Raw genomic sequence first — 18,385 nt, forward strand, 5'->3', positions numbered from 1 at the left:
ACTTAGAATAAAGAAGCTCTACATTTTCTTGCTTTTCTAGTTCTTTCTATTCTTGCTAAGAGGGTGGAGTTTAAGATTGGATTGCAAGAGAGTAAAGGACCAAGCATGGAAAAGCTCTTCTTCGTGTTCTTTCTCTCACTTTTCTCTATCTTTTTCTCTCGACGTGGGGATATTCAATGGTGGATATGGAGGAGCAACAATATCATATCATATTTCTTCGATTGTGAAACCATCATTGAGCCTTTAACCATTGGACTATAACCCAAATGTGAGAAGATAATATGAGTTTAATGTGTCTCAAAGCTAGACTTACATTCTTAAGGTAAAATAAGTTTACTATACCTTGAAGCTAGTCTTGCATTCTTACAACCTCTATGATCAATATAAAGAAAATCATAAAGATTATTTAATTTATTTTTTTATTTTGTGCATGATTTGTCTTGAAAATTCATAGTATAATTCAAGCTTGGATACTTGCCTTTGGCTTTAGATTGCATGCAATGATCTATAAATCACGACTCTTGAAAATCTTTTAGATATACCTTGGAGAGAAAAGCGTAAGAATAAAACTTTATCTTGTCATCCAAAAACAACATGTAAGCCTCATCAAAGCATATCATTATTAATCCCTTATGTTCTTTCTAAGAGCTTCAAGCTACCATGATTAGTAACTTTTAAGCCTCATAAAGCTTTATAATTAAACAATCTAATATTGTCTCAAAGCCTCTAAACTCTAGCCATTATCTATATTTGTAATAAGCCCCAACTTTATAACAAGCCTTATATGTCTAAAATGTAAAGCTAGTACCACAATCCAATTCTCTACCCTAGTATTATTCTCTCTTATATTTTTTGTTTTATTGTGAAACATTTAAGCTTATATTTTAATAAGTCACTTTTCAAATGATATTTATCTCCTCAATTGCAAAATCAATTCATTTTTTATTTTGTGAAAAATACCATAGAAAGATAGTATACATGTAAATATACTCCACAACAAAATAAAATTATTGAGTGAAAAAACAAACATATTGTAGAGGTGACTTGCACATTATTGTTGGACTAGAGCCATTACTACTATTGCATACATTATGAACAAGATATCTACTGCTACTGTGCATGGTATGACACTCGAAGAGATTTGTAAGTAAAAAGCCAATCTATCCCATCTAAAAGTATTTAGATGTATTGCTTATGTGCATATTCCTAATGAGTTGTATAGTAAATTGAATCCCAAAGAAGAAAAATATGTATTTATTGGATATTTTATTGATTAGAAGAAATATCCCTCAACAATATACCTTTAATATGTGTGCCAATTTTGAGAGAGGGAGAGAGAGAGGGATCATTACACCAAGGGGATATAGCTCTAATTAGCTAAGTTGAATGCATGGTGACCAAAATTGTATTGTGAGTTCAATCCCTACATCCACATAACTTTAGCATAAGAAGAGAAAATGAATACTTGGACCCAAGTCAACAGGTTGATAAAATAAGTGGCTTACCAATACAATCACCACTTGATCATGAGAAAAAGGGTGTCCTTGGATTTCTACTCTTGCATTAGTTCATTTTCACTTTTTAGTTATTCAATTTCATGATAAGCATCGTGTAAAAGGCTTATACTAGGTCAAGGGCCCTTACACTCCTTTTTTTCATAATTAATAACTACTCCCTATGAGAAAAGACTTAGGCAAACAGAGATGCAAGGAGATGGAAACTACATCTATAAACATATGGTAGAAAGCTAATAATATCTAAAATGTATTTCACCGCCATGAATTTTTTATTTTATATGTTTTCACTTAACAAAAAGTAAGTGTAGATGCAAACTTGATGCGAATCAGCATATTCACCACCAAGGCAAATCATGTCATATGGCAGGCCAACAAGCAGCAAACTATGAAAGAAAACAAAGAAGTTAGCTACAACTATGCCCTGTGGTTTTATCCTCCACATACATTAAGGGAGTGCAACTTTCTCATGTAAAGTTCAAACGATCTTTAACTAAGCTATTTCTTAATTGTATCCTCTCAATGCGTTCCTGAACTCTTTTGGTATTCTCGTCTTGATGCATGTGCTTTACTTATTCTTTGCACTAAATAAGATGTGCCATAAACATCTCTGAAAACCTTTTTGGTGTACAAAATTTGAAAAGACCAAACAATAAAGTGAGGATGGAACTATAGATGAAATTTGTACTTGAGTTGAGGATATATTGAATCATCTGATTCAAACACTGGCAGAGAACTAGTTTAAACTATGTCCCAACAGAATCAAGCAACAGTTCGTGATAAAAACACGTGCCTTGATTGGCTCATGATTGATTATTTATAATTGCCTACCATAACCAACCAAGCCTTCCGACTTGGTAAAGAAGAATATTGAGTCTATGTGATTCATGCTGCACAAAAACTGGGTGATGCATGCCTTAACCTTTGAAGCATCAATCATTCAATCCATATTTCAAAGCCTTTGTGGTAAATATTCTAATGCATACAGTCCAGTAGTAAAAGCATGCTTTAGAAAATATAACCAACAGCTCCTCAGCATGCATAGAGTGGGCATACAGTTCCGCATTTCCTTGAAGCCTACCTCACAATGACTGAGGAGAAACAAAGACTGCATGTGAGCTCATCTGGAATCCAACCATAACATCAATTTAATGTAACACACTTGTAGCAGCAGGCAAAGTCATCGGTTTCAGCACTGGAGAATGAAAAGTCTCTTGTGTGTTATGCTGATGAAATGCATGCTTATGATCTGCTGAAGACGGTATGGATAAGCTACGTGGTACACGGCCAGGAGGTGGAGGAAGGGGCGAAGCAGGGCCAGGCAAAGGTTGCATCTCTGGAGCTTCTGGAGCTTTGTTCCCTAAAGGTGCTGAATAAGTGATGTGCCCTGCTGGTTTGGATGGTGCATTTGAACTTGAAGGTGGTGGTGGCAGCTTATGCAGTTCACTGATTTGTGGAGGGGACAAAAGCGAAAGAGGTGCAGTTTGAGAGGCATTGGAAGCATAGACTGGCATGGAGGACCTCCCTATGGGCCCTGAGTTATAAATGGGAGAAGCCTGATTGACCTGAGATAAGGAATCAGGTTTATGTTTGACAGAACTGCTATAGTTGTGCATTAATGGTCCCGAATGACTATATGTCCGGCCAATCTGTCTTACACCTGTAGAGGCCTTATTTGGAAGCTTTAGACTCTGCTGACTTGCCATCACTTGAGCTGCTTGAAAACCAGAACCCCGGTCTCTAGAAGGCTCACTGTTATGTTCACCAAACCTTTTCCTGTCAATGTAATGGCTACCCAGATCTTGGTTAAATGTCTCTGATGTGTTTCCTGAATAGTGATGGCTTTTGCTTGGTCGGAGGGTGTTCTGTTTGGAAGTCTGAGAAGCCCAATTTCCACTTTTATCTGATGGAGAGGGAAGTGCATACATTGAAACTTTTGGCTCAAAATTCTCAAGTGATAAATCCTGAAAATGTGAGAGGGGCTCCTTTTGATAGTACATGGAAGGAGAGAGAGGATCTGATTTGCTAGCACCTTCTAGCTTTGGTGCAAACTCAGCTTCTGCTGATGTACCTCCATCCTCAACTTGGGAATCCTGCAATGTTGATTTAGTTCAGACCAGCACCTTTAGTCCAAAACCTATGTCAACCAAGACAAACACTTTACCAGCAGTAAAGTTAAATCAGTAAAAGCAATGTCTTGCTTGACATGCTGCTTACCCAAGAGACTTACCAGGAAATTTGTGGGGGAACTGGCCATGCTCTCACTCTCATAGTTTCTTGTCGAATCCACTTCCACAGGCAGTTCATTCACATTTCCGCTTACACTTACATCACTCTCGGAAACAGTTCTATCAATGTTCCTTTCCAATGCTAACTGCCTCATTACTGGCTCTACTATGTTGACTGATGCAAGTCCTTTTTGGAAAAAGTGAATCTGATCAATTAAGCAACCAAACAATAGGGATTATTTTGGAAATAATTGAAGAGATGCTGGACACTGTTAACCAAGGTCAGAAGTCTCGTTTACTAAAACCTGTGCAGAGTGGTATCGAGCAGCCTGAGTAATAAGACTTCGCGACTGTCCCTGCTTCAAAGACTGCAACCTAAAACTCAAGATGTCAGCTTGTCCTTTCATGTTTTCTTTAGCTGACTGTGACTGTTGATCAAAATGGCTTCCCTTCCAGTTCTTGGATTTCCTTTTTAGTCTTTCTTTCTGAAGAAAATTGTATGATTGCCTGCATTAAGTAAATTCTTAGCCAAAAGAGTCAACCATGATAGATTGCACACAGGATTCTAGATATGGCCTCTTAAATAAACGACACCATTGCTGTAAAATCGGATTAATAACATTGAGTTGACCAAGATAACAAAGAACATAATCGACTAGTGTGGTCCCTGTTGTGAAATTTTACTGCTATCTGCTGGTTCACATGTGCTACACAACTCCATGCATTCTTGCTCAGCTAGAACTGCAATTGAAATCAGTTGCATCAATTCTGAACAAGTTCAAACATTAGAGACCATTTAACACCACAAAATGCTAACTTGTATATCCCAATGGTGCTCTAGGGACACAACCCCTTGAACTTCACTAAGTTTGTCCATTGTACCTTCTGGAAAACCACTTGCTTCAGCTGTACACCTTCCAAGGTGATACCCATGTTCAATTTCAAATTATCCTTGAAGTGTAGAGGTAAGAGATCTGATTTTGCAAAATAAATCATATCTAGTCTCTAGAAGCTTTCTGCTTACACACTTATTTGAGTTCAGTTAGACTCAATCTATTGTCTTAAGTATCAAGGGCCTATGACACTCATCCCTTGACTTTAATCTCCTACATTTGGTAAGGTAACATGTTATCCTTATTTTAACAACTTGATCAAACTGGATGTTGGAAACTGGGTTAGCACTCTAGATACAGTTCAGCAGTCTTTCCTAAATCTAGTATGCATTAGTCAAATATGGACCAAACAAGGACCAACGAATCTGGCAAATAAAAACTCTGTAAATATAGCTGGTATGAATGAGGTCCTGTTTTTGACCTCCCTTGCTTCATACACCATGCCTGCCAGCTCCTGCCTCTAAAGTTGAATGTAAACATATGGCTCTGCCATGGCGGCCAGGTCTTCATTTCCTGCACCGCTGCCTTTCAGGCACCCTGCCAGCAGTTCAGTGCATTGCCATCAGTGGCCTAGCTGCCTTTTGCCCACTGCCACCTACAGCCTCAGCTATAAACTGGCCTAACTCTACATTTCTCACTACATGGGCCACAACCATTTAGTTGATTGAATAAGTGGGAGGGGGTTACAAGTAAAAACTTTGGGAACAAGGTCTTCTTAGAAGAGGCTAAAGGAATAAGAGGCAATCAAAATGCATGTAGCCCACATGGCCTATTTTTCTGAGGAGGAAATCGAGAAGAAAACAGTCATGGAAATACTGGAGAGGAAAGTCATGACCTAGAGATCCATCTCACCTACAGGAATGAAGGAATGCTAAGAAAATCAATGGGAGATGCGAGAGCTTAAGGATTTCTGTTGCTTTGGAGATGAAAGACACTGCTGGAGAGAATAAGAAGCCTTTGATTCCAATCAAGAAGTGGACTTGTTTGGCTGCAACCTCGGGGTTGTTCTGTTGCTGCAGGTTATGAACCAAGGGAGAGGATAGTTCAACCTGTTTTCCTTCATCACCACCCAACAATCTTGACTATCCAAATCAAGTGCCAAGATAGGGCATCAAGCTCTAGAGTACTGCCAAGACCTGCAAGCTATCCAATGCTGCCCTAGCATCCAGGCATGCAAATGTGCACTTGCTCCTAGCGATTGCACTGCTCCATCTGCAAGTGTTTTTGCGTGAGACCTCCCTTTCATAGGGAGAAAGGAAGGGAGAGAGTATTAGCAAGGGAATAGCATATGAGCCCCCCCAAAAAAGCAAAAAGGTAATATATCCACAATCTGTAGTTTAGCTCATCCATACGTACCTCCCCTAGCCCATCATGACAAACACGCGAGACACCCATGGGTGCATGTGACAAAGAAGCATCAAACTAATTCTTGTTCTCCTCCATAGAAACTTGAGGATAATTTTTGCCATGGCCATTCAACAACTAAGTATGCAATCATATCTCATAAACATTTCTAGAGCTGATTCTGTTACTATCCTCCTTGTAGTGGACTCAATGGTGCCTCTGATGCAACCTTCCATGAAATGACCCCCTAGGATCCAACCTGCACACAAGACATGACACAAACCATATCCACAAATAAAGGGATTGGACATTAGACTCACCTCCCAGTCATAGAGCCAAACAAGCTCATCCCTGAGCCTAAGACCTAACAACACTCCAGGTCACAATCACATCCCAAGGGTTGGCATCCCATACCACCACACCACACCGCCCTAGTGTACAGATGCATCTGCCAATAGGGCAAGAGTTCAAGAGTGATAATCATAGAATGAATGTGCACAATAGGGCCTTGGGTCCTATATAGGACTTGACTACCTTAACCCTAAAGTACCCTTAGTAGATTCGCACTAAGTCACTTCAATGACCACTATGACGAATGCTACTAGCACCCATTTGGATGTCTAGGGATGTAACACTTCTCTCCTTACAAATGATTGCTGTCCTCAGCAATATCCTCAGGGACAAAGTGAGGAAAACAACTCTTCAAAGAACATAATGACTGCCAAGTAGCCTCTACCTCTGAGTGGTTTTTCCACTTGACCAAATACTTGAGATAAACGCTCCAATAGGGTCGTTTAGTCCCAAGGTCAAGAACCAATTTGGGTTTGAGTAGAACATATCAAGCAATATCCTCAAGCCATGAGACTTGCTCAATTTGAACAATTAGTTCACCTTGTTCCAATTGTTCTTTAAAATGACTAACGTGGAACACAAGGTGACCTTGGATTTCCAAAGGTATCTAGCTTGTAAGATACATTCCTTATCTTTTTGATAACCTAGAAAGGACCACAATACCTCAAACATAACTTATAACATTTACCAGTAGTCATTGAATCAAAGTCTTTTGGGACTTTAAGGTAAACCCATGTGTCCTCCTAGAGCTCTCAAGGAGTACGATATTGGTTAGTATAAAACCTGGCAGAATCCTAGGCCGTTTCAATGCTTTCCCTAGCAATCATCAATATCTTCTACATATCGTGTAGAAGGTCGGACCATGGACTACATTTTTACCCACTTCTACAACAATTAGTGGTTTCAGCTCATAACTGTACATAAGCATAAACAAGCTATAATCAGTAGCTAAATGCTTAGTATTGTTAAAAGGAAACTCAATCTAAGGAAGACAACACTCCTAATCAGATTGTCTACGAGAGACATATGTAGGCAATATATATCCTCCATGATTTGATTTGTCCTTTCAGTCTATCCATTGGTTTCAGGATGCTTCGAGGACGACATGGACAATTGAGTGTCTAGTTTTTGGGAAGTTGTTTGCCAGAAATGGCTAGTGAGCTTAGGATCTTGATCATTGACTATTCTGCTTAGGTGTGTACTTGCATGTCACCTATCTTTTGATTCCATGATCTCTCAAAAAATCTGAAAATTCATATGACATGTACTCTCCTCCATTATCAGACCTCGAAGCATTTTATGTAACAACCAAACTATTTTTCATCCATAGCTTTAAACTCCAAAAAACTTTCAAAGGCTTCGCTTTTATGATGCATGAAACCCAATTCATTCTGCTAAAGTCATCAATAAAGGTGATATAGAACCTGCGTCTCCCACTCAATGAGACATTCTGACATGGATCCCAAATATGAGAATGCACCATTTCCAAAGGACTTTTGATTCTTCCCTTCTTTGGAAATGGTAATCTACTTTGCTTGCCAAACTGCAAGTCTCATATACATTATCATAGTTAACATAACCAAAATGAGGCAAACCACGAACCATCTGTCTAGTTTGCATTTGTTTCAATCTTTGCAGGTTTACATGTCCAATTCTCCTGTGCCATAATTCAACATCTTTATCTTGACCATGCCCACTTTCAACATACATAGAATTCTGAATGACAGGAGTACCTGCATCCAAGGCAAATAACCCGCCTTTCTTCTTCCCTTTGGCAATCAATATGCCAAGCCTTCCTTTTTGAAATTCCTCAATGAAACATCCATATCTATTGAATCTCACCTACAATCCTTGGTCTGCCATTTGACCAATTGATGAGTGACAAGTGGCACACTACCAATATGAGTAATTTTATGCAAAGTGTCATCCCCAGTAGCCACATATTCTTCACTCTACATTTGTTGCTTTGTGTCAAACCACTCAACATGATGAGTCATATGGTTTGTAGCCCTTGAGTCCAGAAACCAATTATCTTCACTAGGAGGGTGTGTCATGCTCCCTAGTACATGTTCCATGGCAAATAAATGGCCTCTAGCAGGGCCATCTCTAGGTCCATAACCTGCACCTCCATAGCCACCTGCATACTGTTATATTGGGTCCTTCCTCCACCCCTAGGCATAGCATTTTGCTTGTGATAACATTCCCTTTGAAAATGTCTATACTGGCCACAATAATTACATGCACCATCTTTATGTGAAGGAGTAGACCGTCCTCTACCTCTAGAGTAAGCTCTCCCCTGCCTCTAGACATGAAATTACCACGACCAAAGGTATCTCGACCACGTGCAAAGCTATCACCACCATGGCCATAAGATGAGCCTCTAGCTCTAGATGGGCTGCCACGCCCTTTCTGATGATAAAAGACACTATCTCCACTTGCATTCTTGCTACTGCTAGATGCATTCAAACCCAACTTTATTTCTTCTATGAGTAGCAAAGCAATCAATTCTTCAAAGTCTGGCATAGAACCTCCTCTAACTGAAATAAAGGTATCCAAAGATTTATATGCTGGGCCAAGTCCATTAAGGGTGATTGAAATCAAGTCATCATCATCCACTGGTGCATTTAGAGATGCAAGATCTTCAGCAACCTATTTGATCTCTGCAACATAGTCACTGATAGTGTGGTTTCCTCTCCATGCTCCATGCAATCTTTGCTTAAGTTGTATCTTTCTTGCCTCCGTACATGTCCCATACATTTTCTCAATGCTATCCCATGCTTCCTTACAAGTACTTGCCTTCTTGATATGAGGAATCAAAGTCTTTGATATGCATATAGAAATCCAATGCAAAACCTTCCTGTTCTTTCTAGTCCAATCCTTGTATGTCTTCTTTTGCTCTTCCGTGGAATCCTCACGAAGCTCTAAACATGCATCATCACCTATAATGAGGTCCCAAAGACCTCTCCCCATCAAAAAGTTTTCCATCCTGTATGACCAAACACTATAGTTGTCCTTGGTCAATTTATCTCCAACAGTTTGGGTAATTTGAGCTGTGTCTGACATTTTGATAGCTGCAATTTCAGAAAAACCAGCAATATGTGCTGTCCCAATTAAGCATTCAGCAACATGAACCAGTCCACTACCTCAAATGGTCAACCTGAGACCAAAAATGCACCAAAAATAGCCCAAAAATTAATGTAAATTCCCTTCCAAGAGAATGGAAGCTATACATAAGCTCAAATGCAGTCACATACATTCATACATGATGCCCATACATCATACATTGGCTGTCCAGCAAGAAACATCCAAAACGGAGCTCAAGCGGTGCTCGTATGACCCAAAAAGCATCAAAATGAGGGCTTAAAATCAACCAATTTCCTTGCTGTTTTTCTGTAGTTTTTTGCACCAGGAATGAAGTGCTAGTCAAGCTGAAGCTACATAAGATTTTCTGGAATTTTTCTGCAATTTTTGGCCACCAAAATGGCACCCGAAAATGGCATGAAACCGGCCGTCTAGGCCTCCAAAACAGCTAATTCTCTCTGCTTGCAGTGTGAACTTTCTGTCAGTGAACCAATTCTCAGGATAACCAGTTCATGTCTTCCTTCCAGTGTGAAAGCAACTCCACAAAATAGCCAGTTCCTCCAAGTTCCAATGTGAACACAAAACAATTGTGAAGGGAGTATAAGCCTTAGTGTTTAAGGCTTAATAAGCCTTTCTTTAAAAAAAGGAAATCAAAGCGTGAGCTGCCGGCGACCATTCATGGCACTGATTTCTTGCATCACCGTCAGCTGTTCGTTGTAGCCACCTCCATCTTTACCTGCAACTTTTCCTTCGAATCATTTTTAGTATGTTCTACAAGGCTTTCCTTCTTAGCAGCTATGCCAAATTCTTCATTGTTTGCCAAGAAAACAACGATGATTTGAATCCCGACATTAGTGTGACTGTCGGTGCAATAATCCACGCTGCCTTTGGAATCTCTTCACATTTGTATGTTCCCTCTTCATCTTTGGCATTTGTTAGTAGATAATTCACCCGCCTCCTCAAGGAGCATGAGCAATTCACATCCTGATCGGGCATTGTCCACTAATATTGCAAATGATAAGCAAAGTTTTAAAGGATCGCTCCGTTATTCGCTATCCAACGGGAAAGCTTTTGGTCAGAATTCTCCATCTACTGTAGAAGAAACGTATCCTTTCATCTTTGCTGAGCAGAAACAAAAGAGGAAAACCAAAAGCAAATGATCCATTTAACATAACCTAGCTCTAATACCAACTAAAAGTAGATGATAGATTCAATGGGGATGCACAACGGATAAGGAATTTAATTTAATGAAGAAATTGTATTTGCATCTTGCATGATGCATGTACACTTATAGTCAAGCTAGCCACAAATCTTTTTAGTGCATTCATCTTTCATGTATTGCATCAATTGTGTAACTACAAACATTGATTTCGCTTTGCATTTCTTCCAAAGCAACATTGGTTGAGCACTAGTACATCAATAAGGCATATTTCTAGTAGGAGCATTGCATGAGCAAGTTTCAAAGAAGCTGAAGATGTTAATCAAGGCCCGAAGGGGAGCTAGGACACACTTGAGTCCTTTTTGGCATACATTCTCGTGTTTCAATGTGTTGGTTGAATTGAAGAGTTTCCCCGAATTATGTACTTATGTTTAGATCATCAACTACCACATGATGATTATATTGGAGTTGTTTGAGATTTGAAGAGGAATTGATAGATTGATGGCTAAGAACTTTGACAAGTAGGACCTGTTATTTTATGCTAAGTGCATTGCTCCATGTTTGCAAAGTATTGAGTGTTTTTCATTAGTACTGCTAAATCGATGTATGAGTATGATGTTGTTTTGATTCAAGAATAGAAGGTGTCTTGGAAGTTGGAATTGTTTTGAATCTTGACTTTGAATTTTGATATAAGCATTGTCGAGTTACATGACGCATGTGAATTCATTGGAATTGTTAAAGGAAAGGAAAATCAATATTGATGCTATGTCTAAAACTATAGAAGCATTATTGTGATTTAGTTCTCTCGAGGATTTGTTGAGATTGCCTTTGAGAGGATGATATATGTTTTGAGTTAAAGGATAAGATTGTGTTGTGTGTTCAAGAGTGAGATTAACAATGTTATCCTAAAGCTTTTCTCGAGCTACATAAGGCACTTCTTTGCTTGTTCTTCCTGAGATAGTAGTATGTGTTGTGAATGAAAATCGGAACTTAAGGCTTTTGAGTCTCGTTTTGTGGTTGTTGATGCTCTACTTATTGTGTGACCCATCAACAGGCTATCCCCTGATAAACTAGCTGAACTACGCAAGAACATTGATGAGAACTTAGCCAAGGGGTTCATTAGGCACTCAAAGTCTCTTGCTGGAGCCCCAATTCCGTTTGTGAAGAAGAGAGACAGGTCACTTCAAATATATATGGATTATCAAGGACTCAACAAGATAACAATCAAGAATCAATACCCTATGTCGTTGATGCCAGAGCTCTTAGAACACCTTGGAAAAGTCAAGATCTTCACAAAGATTGATCTACGAGGGGCTTATAATCTTATACGGATCACAAAAGGAGACGAATGGAAGACAGCCTTCCGCACAAGGTATGGTCACTTTGAGTAGGTTGTTATATCATTCAGTCCCACCAATGTTTCAAGATATGATGAATGATATCTTCCGAGAGCATCTAGATGATTTTGTATTTATATCTTGGATGATATCTTGATATTCTCAAAAGATCCAAAGGAGCATGAGCAACATGTAAAATTAGTTTTGGAAAAGCTCAAAGAAAAAGGACTATATGCAAAACTTGAGAAGTGTTTTTTCCATCAGACAAAAGTGCAATTCTTGGGGTACAATGTCTCCCAGAGAGGAATCTTCATGGATCCCAAGAAGATCGAGACTATTCTTGACCGGCTAACATCCACATGTGTCTGCGATGTCCAATGTTTCCTTGGCTTTGCCACCTTCTACAGGATATTTATCAAGGATTACTCAAAGATAGTCACACCACTTATACCAAATTCATAGGAAACTCAAAGTTCTCATGGACCCCAAAAGCCGAGAAGGCCTTCCAGACCCTGAAGATTGCTTTCACCACTACCCCAATCCTAGTCCACCTAGATCCTACCACGTCATTGTTCTTGGAGATTGATACATCAGACTATGCCTTAGGAGCCATTTTGTCCCAGCGTGGAGATGATGGTCATATGCATCCAGTGGCATTCCAATAAAGGAAGTTCTCCCCTCCAGAGATAAACTATGAGATCCATGACAAAGAACTCCTTGCCATTGTAGATGCCTTTGATACTTGGCATCATCATCTACAGCGTGCAGCACATAAAGTTATCATCTATACAGATCACAAAAATCTAGAATACTTTATAACAACCCCCATCCTCAATCGAAGACAATCTTATTGGAGTAACTTCTTATCTAGGTTTGACTTTGTCATCACCTATTGCCCAAGACACCAACAATGCCAATCAGATGCTTTATCAAGAAGATTCTATACCTAGCACCTAAGAAGAGAGAAGAAGCTTTTGATCGACAACAAGCAATACTACTCAAGCCAAAGCACCTCCACCTAGCAGCCATCTCTAGTTGTCACCAAGACAACCCTACCTTGATCCAGTTAATCCATAAAACCCCGTTGCACGATGATTTGGCCAGCAATATCAAGAGAAAAAATCAAGAGAGAAAAGGAAAAGAAGTTCGTGAGTTTCAAGAAACTAATGGATTGTAATACTATAAGGATCTACTTTACATCCCTCTAGGAAAGCCAAGACTCCAAGTATTCCAACAACACCATGTAGCATGACACTTTGGAGTTAATAAGACCTTAGAGCTTATTTCATGAGATTTTTGATGGCCTCAAATGTGGAAAGAAGTTAAGGAATATATAAAATCATGTGACACTTGCAACAGGGCCAAGATACTTCGTCACAAACCACATGGCCTCCTACAACCCTTGCCCATCCCAGCACGACCCTGGTCTTCTCTATCCATGGATTTCATAATATATCTTGCCAGATCAGACAAATATGATTCTATTCTTGTTGTGGTAGATAGGTTCACAAAAATGGCACATTTCATCCCTACCACCACCAAGACCATCACAAGTGCAGCTACCACTAGATTCTTCCTCAGATACATTTGCAGATTACATGGACTCCCAGACGACATCATCAACGATCAGGATTCCCAATTCATATCTAGTTTTTGGAAGAGCCTTTGCAATCTCCTTAGAGTCCAAGTTAAGTTATCCACAGACTGATGGTCAAACAAAATGGGTAAATCAAGTCTTAGAACAATATCTTCGTTGCACAATCAACTACCATTAGAATGATTGATTTGAGCTCTTGCCCTTTGCTGAGTTTGCTTATAATAATAGTATCCATGCATCTATTAAGAAAACTCCTTCCTTTGCAAACTATGGCCTGTAAAATATGACACGGCGTAGCGAACAGAATCTGAGAAAGAGATAGAGAGTACACAATAGATAAGAGGAGAATCAGTAAATTCTTTAACTCCAAACAACTGATACAAAGATGGCTCTGTCCACCCGTGCGCTTCCGCTGTGTGAAGCTTAGATGGCGATCTAGACAGAAGATAGGTGAAGAGCTTAAGGCTAGCTGGAACAACAACTCTGACTGGGTGAAAGATGAGTGAGAGATGGCTGCGAAGGGGTTTAGTTTTTATAGCCCGCGAAGGTCGTTAGGTCGGCCTGCTGACCGACCTACCATATGAGCCTCCACTAGTCGGCCAGGGAATATTCCCTTTACCATCGGGCCGGGGGATGCAATGCGCCTCGAGTTGCTACCAGCTTAACCACTCCGTCTAACCCAAAGATTAGACCCACAACAGTCACCTTTTTGCCATCCGGTCACATAGACCTCATCTGATATACAAGTCAGGACTCAACCAATGTCCGGGCTCACATTTGGCTTCTCCTCATAATGGGGGCCTTACAACTTTGAGCACCATGGATCATTGGTAGCACCTAATGAGGGTGGGGCATTGATCATATCTAACATGGCCAACATCCAAGGATGGATGTACATCTCTCCAATCAAGTAAAGATCCCTGTCGCCTGAGATAAAGCTCAACACCTAGCAAATATACACCAAGAACTCAAGCAATAAATCCAAAAGGCTCAAAATCAATACAAGCACTATATGGACCAACATTGTCTCCAACATCCAGCACACAAAGTCGGTTAAAAAGTATGGTTACTCAGCCATAACCTCCAGACAACAAGGCCCTCCACCAAGCTAGACCACCAAAGATTTGGGCCCCTGACTATTGTAACCCAGATCAACCCAATTACTTATCGACTCCAACTCCCCAGCACCATGAAGATCCACCCAGTCTTCCATGTTTCCTTACTCAAGCCATACCATAGCTCACCACTAAGGGGGAAGAGATCTAATTCCCCATCACCTGTCCAGATTAAAGATCATGAAGAATTTGAGATTGAGCATGTCTTAGACCCAAGGATCTCCAGAGGTCAATTGGAATACCTTGTTCATTGGAAAGGATATGACATCAATGATCACACTTTGAAACGTGCAAAATATCTCCAAAGAGCACCTCTCAAAGTTAAAGAATTTCACAAAAGGAATCCAACGAAACTTGGATCAAATCACCGAACCGCTCCTCATGGAACTTGTCGCTAGAGGAGAAGGTGATGTCACACCATGATCAAGTGTACGGATTAATTCTTATTCATGCCATATGAATCCACACCCCATGCAAATGCACCCTTAACAGGACATCCTTGAGCCAACCATGTGAATCCACCTTGCATGTCATCATAGAACCTTCTAGAAGATATATCATATCATCGCCAGTATCATTGATAATGTTATCATGGAACATTCTAAAAGATCTTTAGTTTCTCTCCAACACCTATAAAAGGAGGGGCTCGCCATAGAGCTCCTCAGTCTTGCTAACGCTAGTCTTGGGAGCTCAAGGAGTCAAGACCTCTAAGTAAGTAACTTTGAGTTCCACTTCTAGTTCTTGTCTAGTCATGGTATCTAGTCTTGTCTTGTCTTCCATTATACTCCTGTTATCTTGTCACCTTGTAATCTCGTAGTACGAGATCTTGTCTAGTACGGTCTTGTATCTTGTTCGTCCCTATTGAGGAAGATCTTGTAATTATGATATCTTGTATCCATACCTACGGTCCCGGGTTGTGGAATCCTTTATATCCGTTCGAGTCCTATTGTCTATACCTACAATCTCGAGTTGTGCGATTTTTCGTATCTTGTTATCATTGTACCTTGTGTCCCTACATGGAATTATCTTATAATCAGAACTCTTGTAACAAATCTTGCATCTAGTCTAGTCTCTCGAGTACAGTCTAGTGTTCCCATAACACCAAGATTCAGTGGTATGCAAGATAAGCTAAAAGTTTTGACATTTATACAACAGTTTGATGCAGCTTACACTAGAGGGAATTTTACTGAGACTTCTAAGGTGCGGAAGGATGCAATTTTTTGGAAAGGTAATGCTTTGCAGACTGCAGTGGTAGAACATTTTGTTGATGCAAGGATATGCACTTGCCACTTGGGTCCATTTTAAACAGTTGTTTGTAGCCTCATGGTTAACTAACACGTTTGAAGTAGATGTCGTGACTGCATGGCATAAATTGGACGTGGCAAATTGTGCGGATTTAGAAGAGTACAATAAGAAATTTTGGGAAGCACTTTTGCCCGTGAGTTCTTACACGACAGTGCCCCTGTCAGAACAAATCGAAAAGTATTGTTGCGGTTTGCTCGAAGCCATCAGGGATTATTGTAACAAGACTAGGGTTACAAATATGGTACAGTTAATTGAAAATGTTGGTGTGGCAAATGCATTGTTGAAAGGAAAAGATGGCAGCTTTAAAGGCACTAAAAAGAAGGATTCTCAGTTTAAGCAAGATCCTGGCAAAAACAAGAAGCAATTTCAAGAAAAGACCAGCTTTATAAAGAAGTTTTTTTGGAAGAAAAGATTTCAGCAGCAACCTCAGACTTCTTTTAAACAGGGCAAAGGATAGAAAAGGCCACTTTTTGGCAAATCATTTGAAGAAAGAAAGGGTTTAATGATAGCTGGGAAATGCTTTACATGTGAACAAAAAGGCCATATTGCTTCTAAGTGCCCACAACAATCTTCTAAAGATGAGAAGGATAAAGATGTGCCAAGTAAAAAGAAGCCCAACATTGGCTTAGTGCCCGATATGGTGGGAGATCAATCAGTTGATGATGCTATAGAATTGTGCAGAGCTTGGGGAAAGATCAAAGATTCCACAGTGCTTATTTTCTTTGATCCTGGAGCTCGTGCAAACTTTATCTCACTGGCATTGGCAACTAAGCTGGGTATACGTCCTGAGGAAATGAGACCAGTTGGACAGGCTGATTTGGCATGCCCAAGACATACTGAACCTGTCACCCCCATTCTTGGCAAACTCTGTATACACATTCAAAGCTATGTGGACACAGAGGAGTTCCATATTATACCTTTAGAGGTCTGTGATGTTCTGCTAGGTATTCCATGGTGCCATAGGAAGCATGCTATCTTGGATACTTACAACAGAACGATTACTTTTGTACATAGGGGCAAGACTCATGTGTTAGATGTAAAGCTTAAAGGAGAGTCTATCCCAATTGTTTTTGCTTCTGCAATTAATTCTGTAATGAAAAATCATATTTCTGCGTACTTGGTTTTTGCAAAGCCAGTTAATGAAGTTGACACTAATGTGTTTGTACTAGATGAAAGTAAAAGGGCTTTCTTGGATAAATTTAGTGACTATTTCTCAAATTCGTTACTGGGAGAGTTACCCCCTGAGAGGCCTGAAGATCATACCATAGATCTTATTCCAGGGACTAGTCCGCCCAATAGGCCACCATACAGGGTCAGTGCAATGCAACAGAAAGAGATTATGACAGGTTAATGAACTTTTAGAGAAGGGATTGATTCAGCCCAGTGGTTCTCCGTTTTGTTCACCTATATTGTTAGTTCAGAAAAAGGACAGCTCTTGGCGAATGTGTATTGACTACAGAGCCTTGAATAAGAACATGATCAAGAATAGGTTTCCGATTCCAAGGATAGATGACATTCTTGATCGATTATAGGGAGCATGAATGTTTAGAAGGATAGATTTGAAAAGTGGATACCATCAAATCAGAACCAAGCCAGAGGATATCCATACGACTGCTTTTAGAACAACATTTGGTCTCTATGAATTTTTAGTCATGCTGTTTGGATTGACCAATGCTCCTGCTACGTTTAGCAGGATGATGGATAGAATTTTCCGCCCTTATCGAAGTTTCGTTGGCACATTCTTTGATGATATGATTATCTTTTCAAAGAATGAAGAGGAGCATAGCATAGAAAACACCTAGTTGCGGTCTTTAATGAGCTTAAGCGTAACAAATTGCTCATTCATGGCAAGAAGAGTGAATTCTTTTTGGAAGAGATTCACTTCCTTGGGCACATAGTTTCTAAAGATGGTATAAAGATGGATCTTGCAAAGATAGAAGCAATTGTCTCTTGGCTAGACTTGAAGACCGTTCATGATGTCCGCAGTTTCCTTGGCCTATGCTCTTACTACAGAAGATTTGTAAGACACTTTTCAGAGATTGCTTCTTCTTTACATACGCTTGAAAAAAAGGATGTCAAATGGCAATGGACTAACAAAGAAAAATCAGCATTTAGATGTTTTAAGGGAAAAATGACTACAAATCCCGTACTTATTTTGCCGGATCTGTCTAAGCCATTCATAGTGCAATGTGATGCATGTGTAAACAGCATTGGTGCTGTATTAATGCAAAATGGCCAAGTTGTGGCATACGAGAGTAGAGTACTTTCTGTCATTGAAAGGACTTACCAAATTTATGAGAAAGAGTTATTGATCGTGATCCATGCACTCTCTAGTTGGAAGCATTATTTGCTTGGTGCTGATTTTGTAGTGCAAATGGATCATCAAACACTTAGATACTTTCTCGCATAGGGTAAATTGTCAAAGAAACACATGCGTTGGGTAAATTTCCTATCTATGTTT

The 18,385-nt window shown here is 39.7% G+C and overlaps 1 protein-coding gene across 3 annotated transcripts in view; it reads right to left on the reverse strand.

Moving 5' to 3' along the window:
* Positions 1-2,163: 2,163 nt before the first annotated feature.
* Positions 2,164-18,385, reverse strand: part of LOC148036322 (uncharacterized protein At2g33490-like) — a 103,312-nt gene continuing 87,090 nt past the window's right edge. For 2 of the 3 annotated variants that reach the window (XM_087678318.1, XM_087678319.1), the window contains 3 exons: positions 4,048-4,249; positions 3,745-3,948; positions 2,164-3,607 (listed from right to left, as the gene is read on the reverse strand). In XM_087678318.1, coding sequence (XP_087534444.1) covers positions 2,663-3,607; positions 3,745-3,948; positions 4,048-4,249 — 1,351 coding nt within the window. In that variant the 3' untranslated portion in view covers positions 2,164-2,662. The remainder of the gene's footprint in view (positions 3,608-3,744; positions 3,949-4,047; positions 4,250-18,385) is intronic. The other variant, XM_087678317.1, reaches the window with a different exon arrangement.

Source organism: Lygodium microphyllum, chromosome 5 (assembly GCF_053477565.2).
Source record: "Lygodium microphyllum isolate KBCC chromosome 5, Lygodium_microphyllum_v1.1.10, whole genome shotgun sequence".
In the NCBI taxonomy this organism is placed as follows: Eukaryota; Viridiplantae; Streptophyta; class Polypodiopsida; order Schizaeales; family Lygodiaceae; genus Lygodium; species Lygodium microphyllum.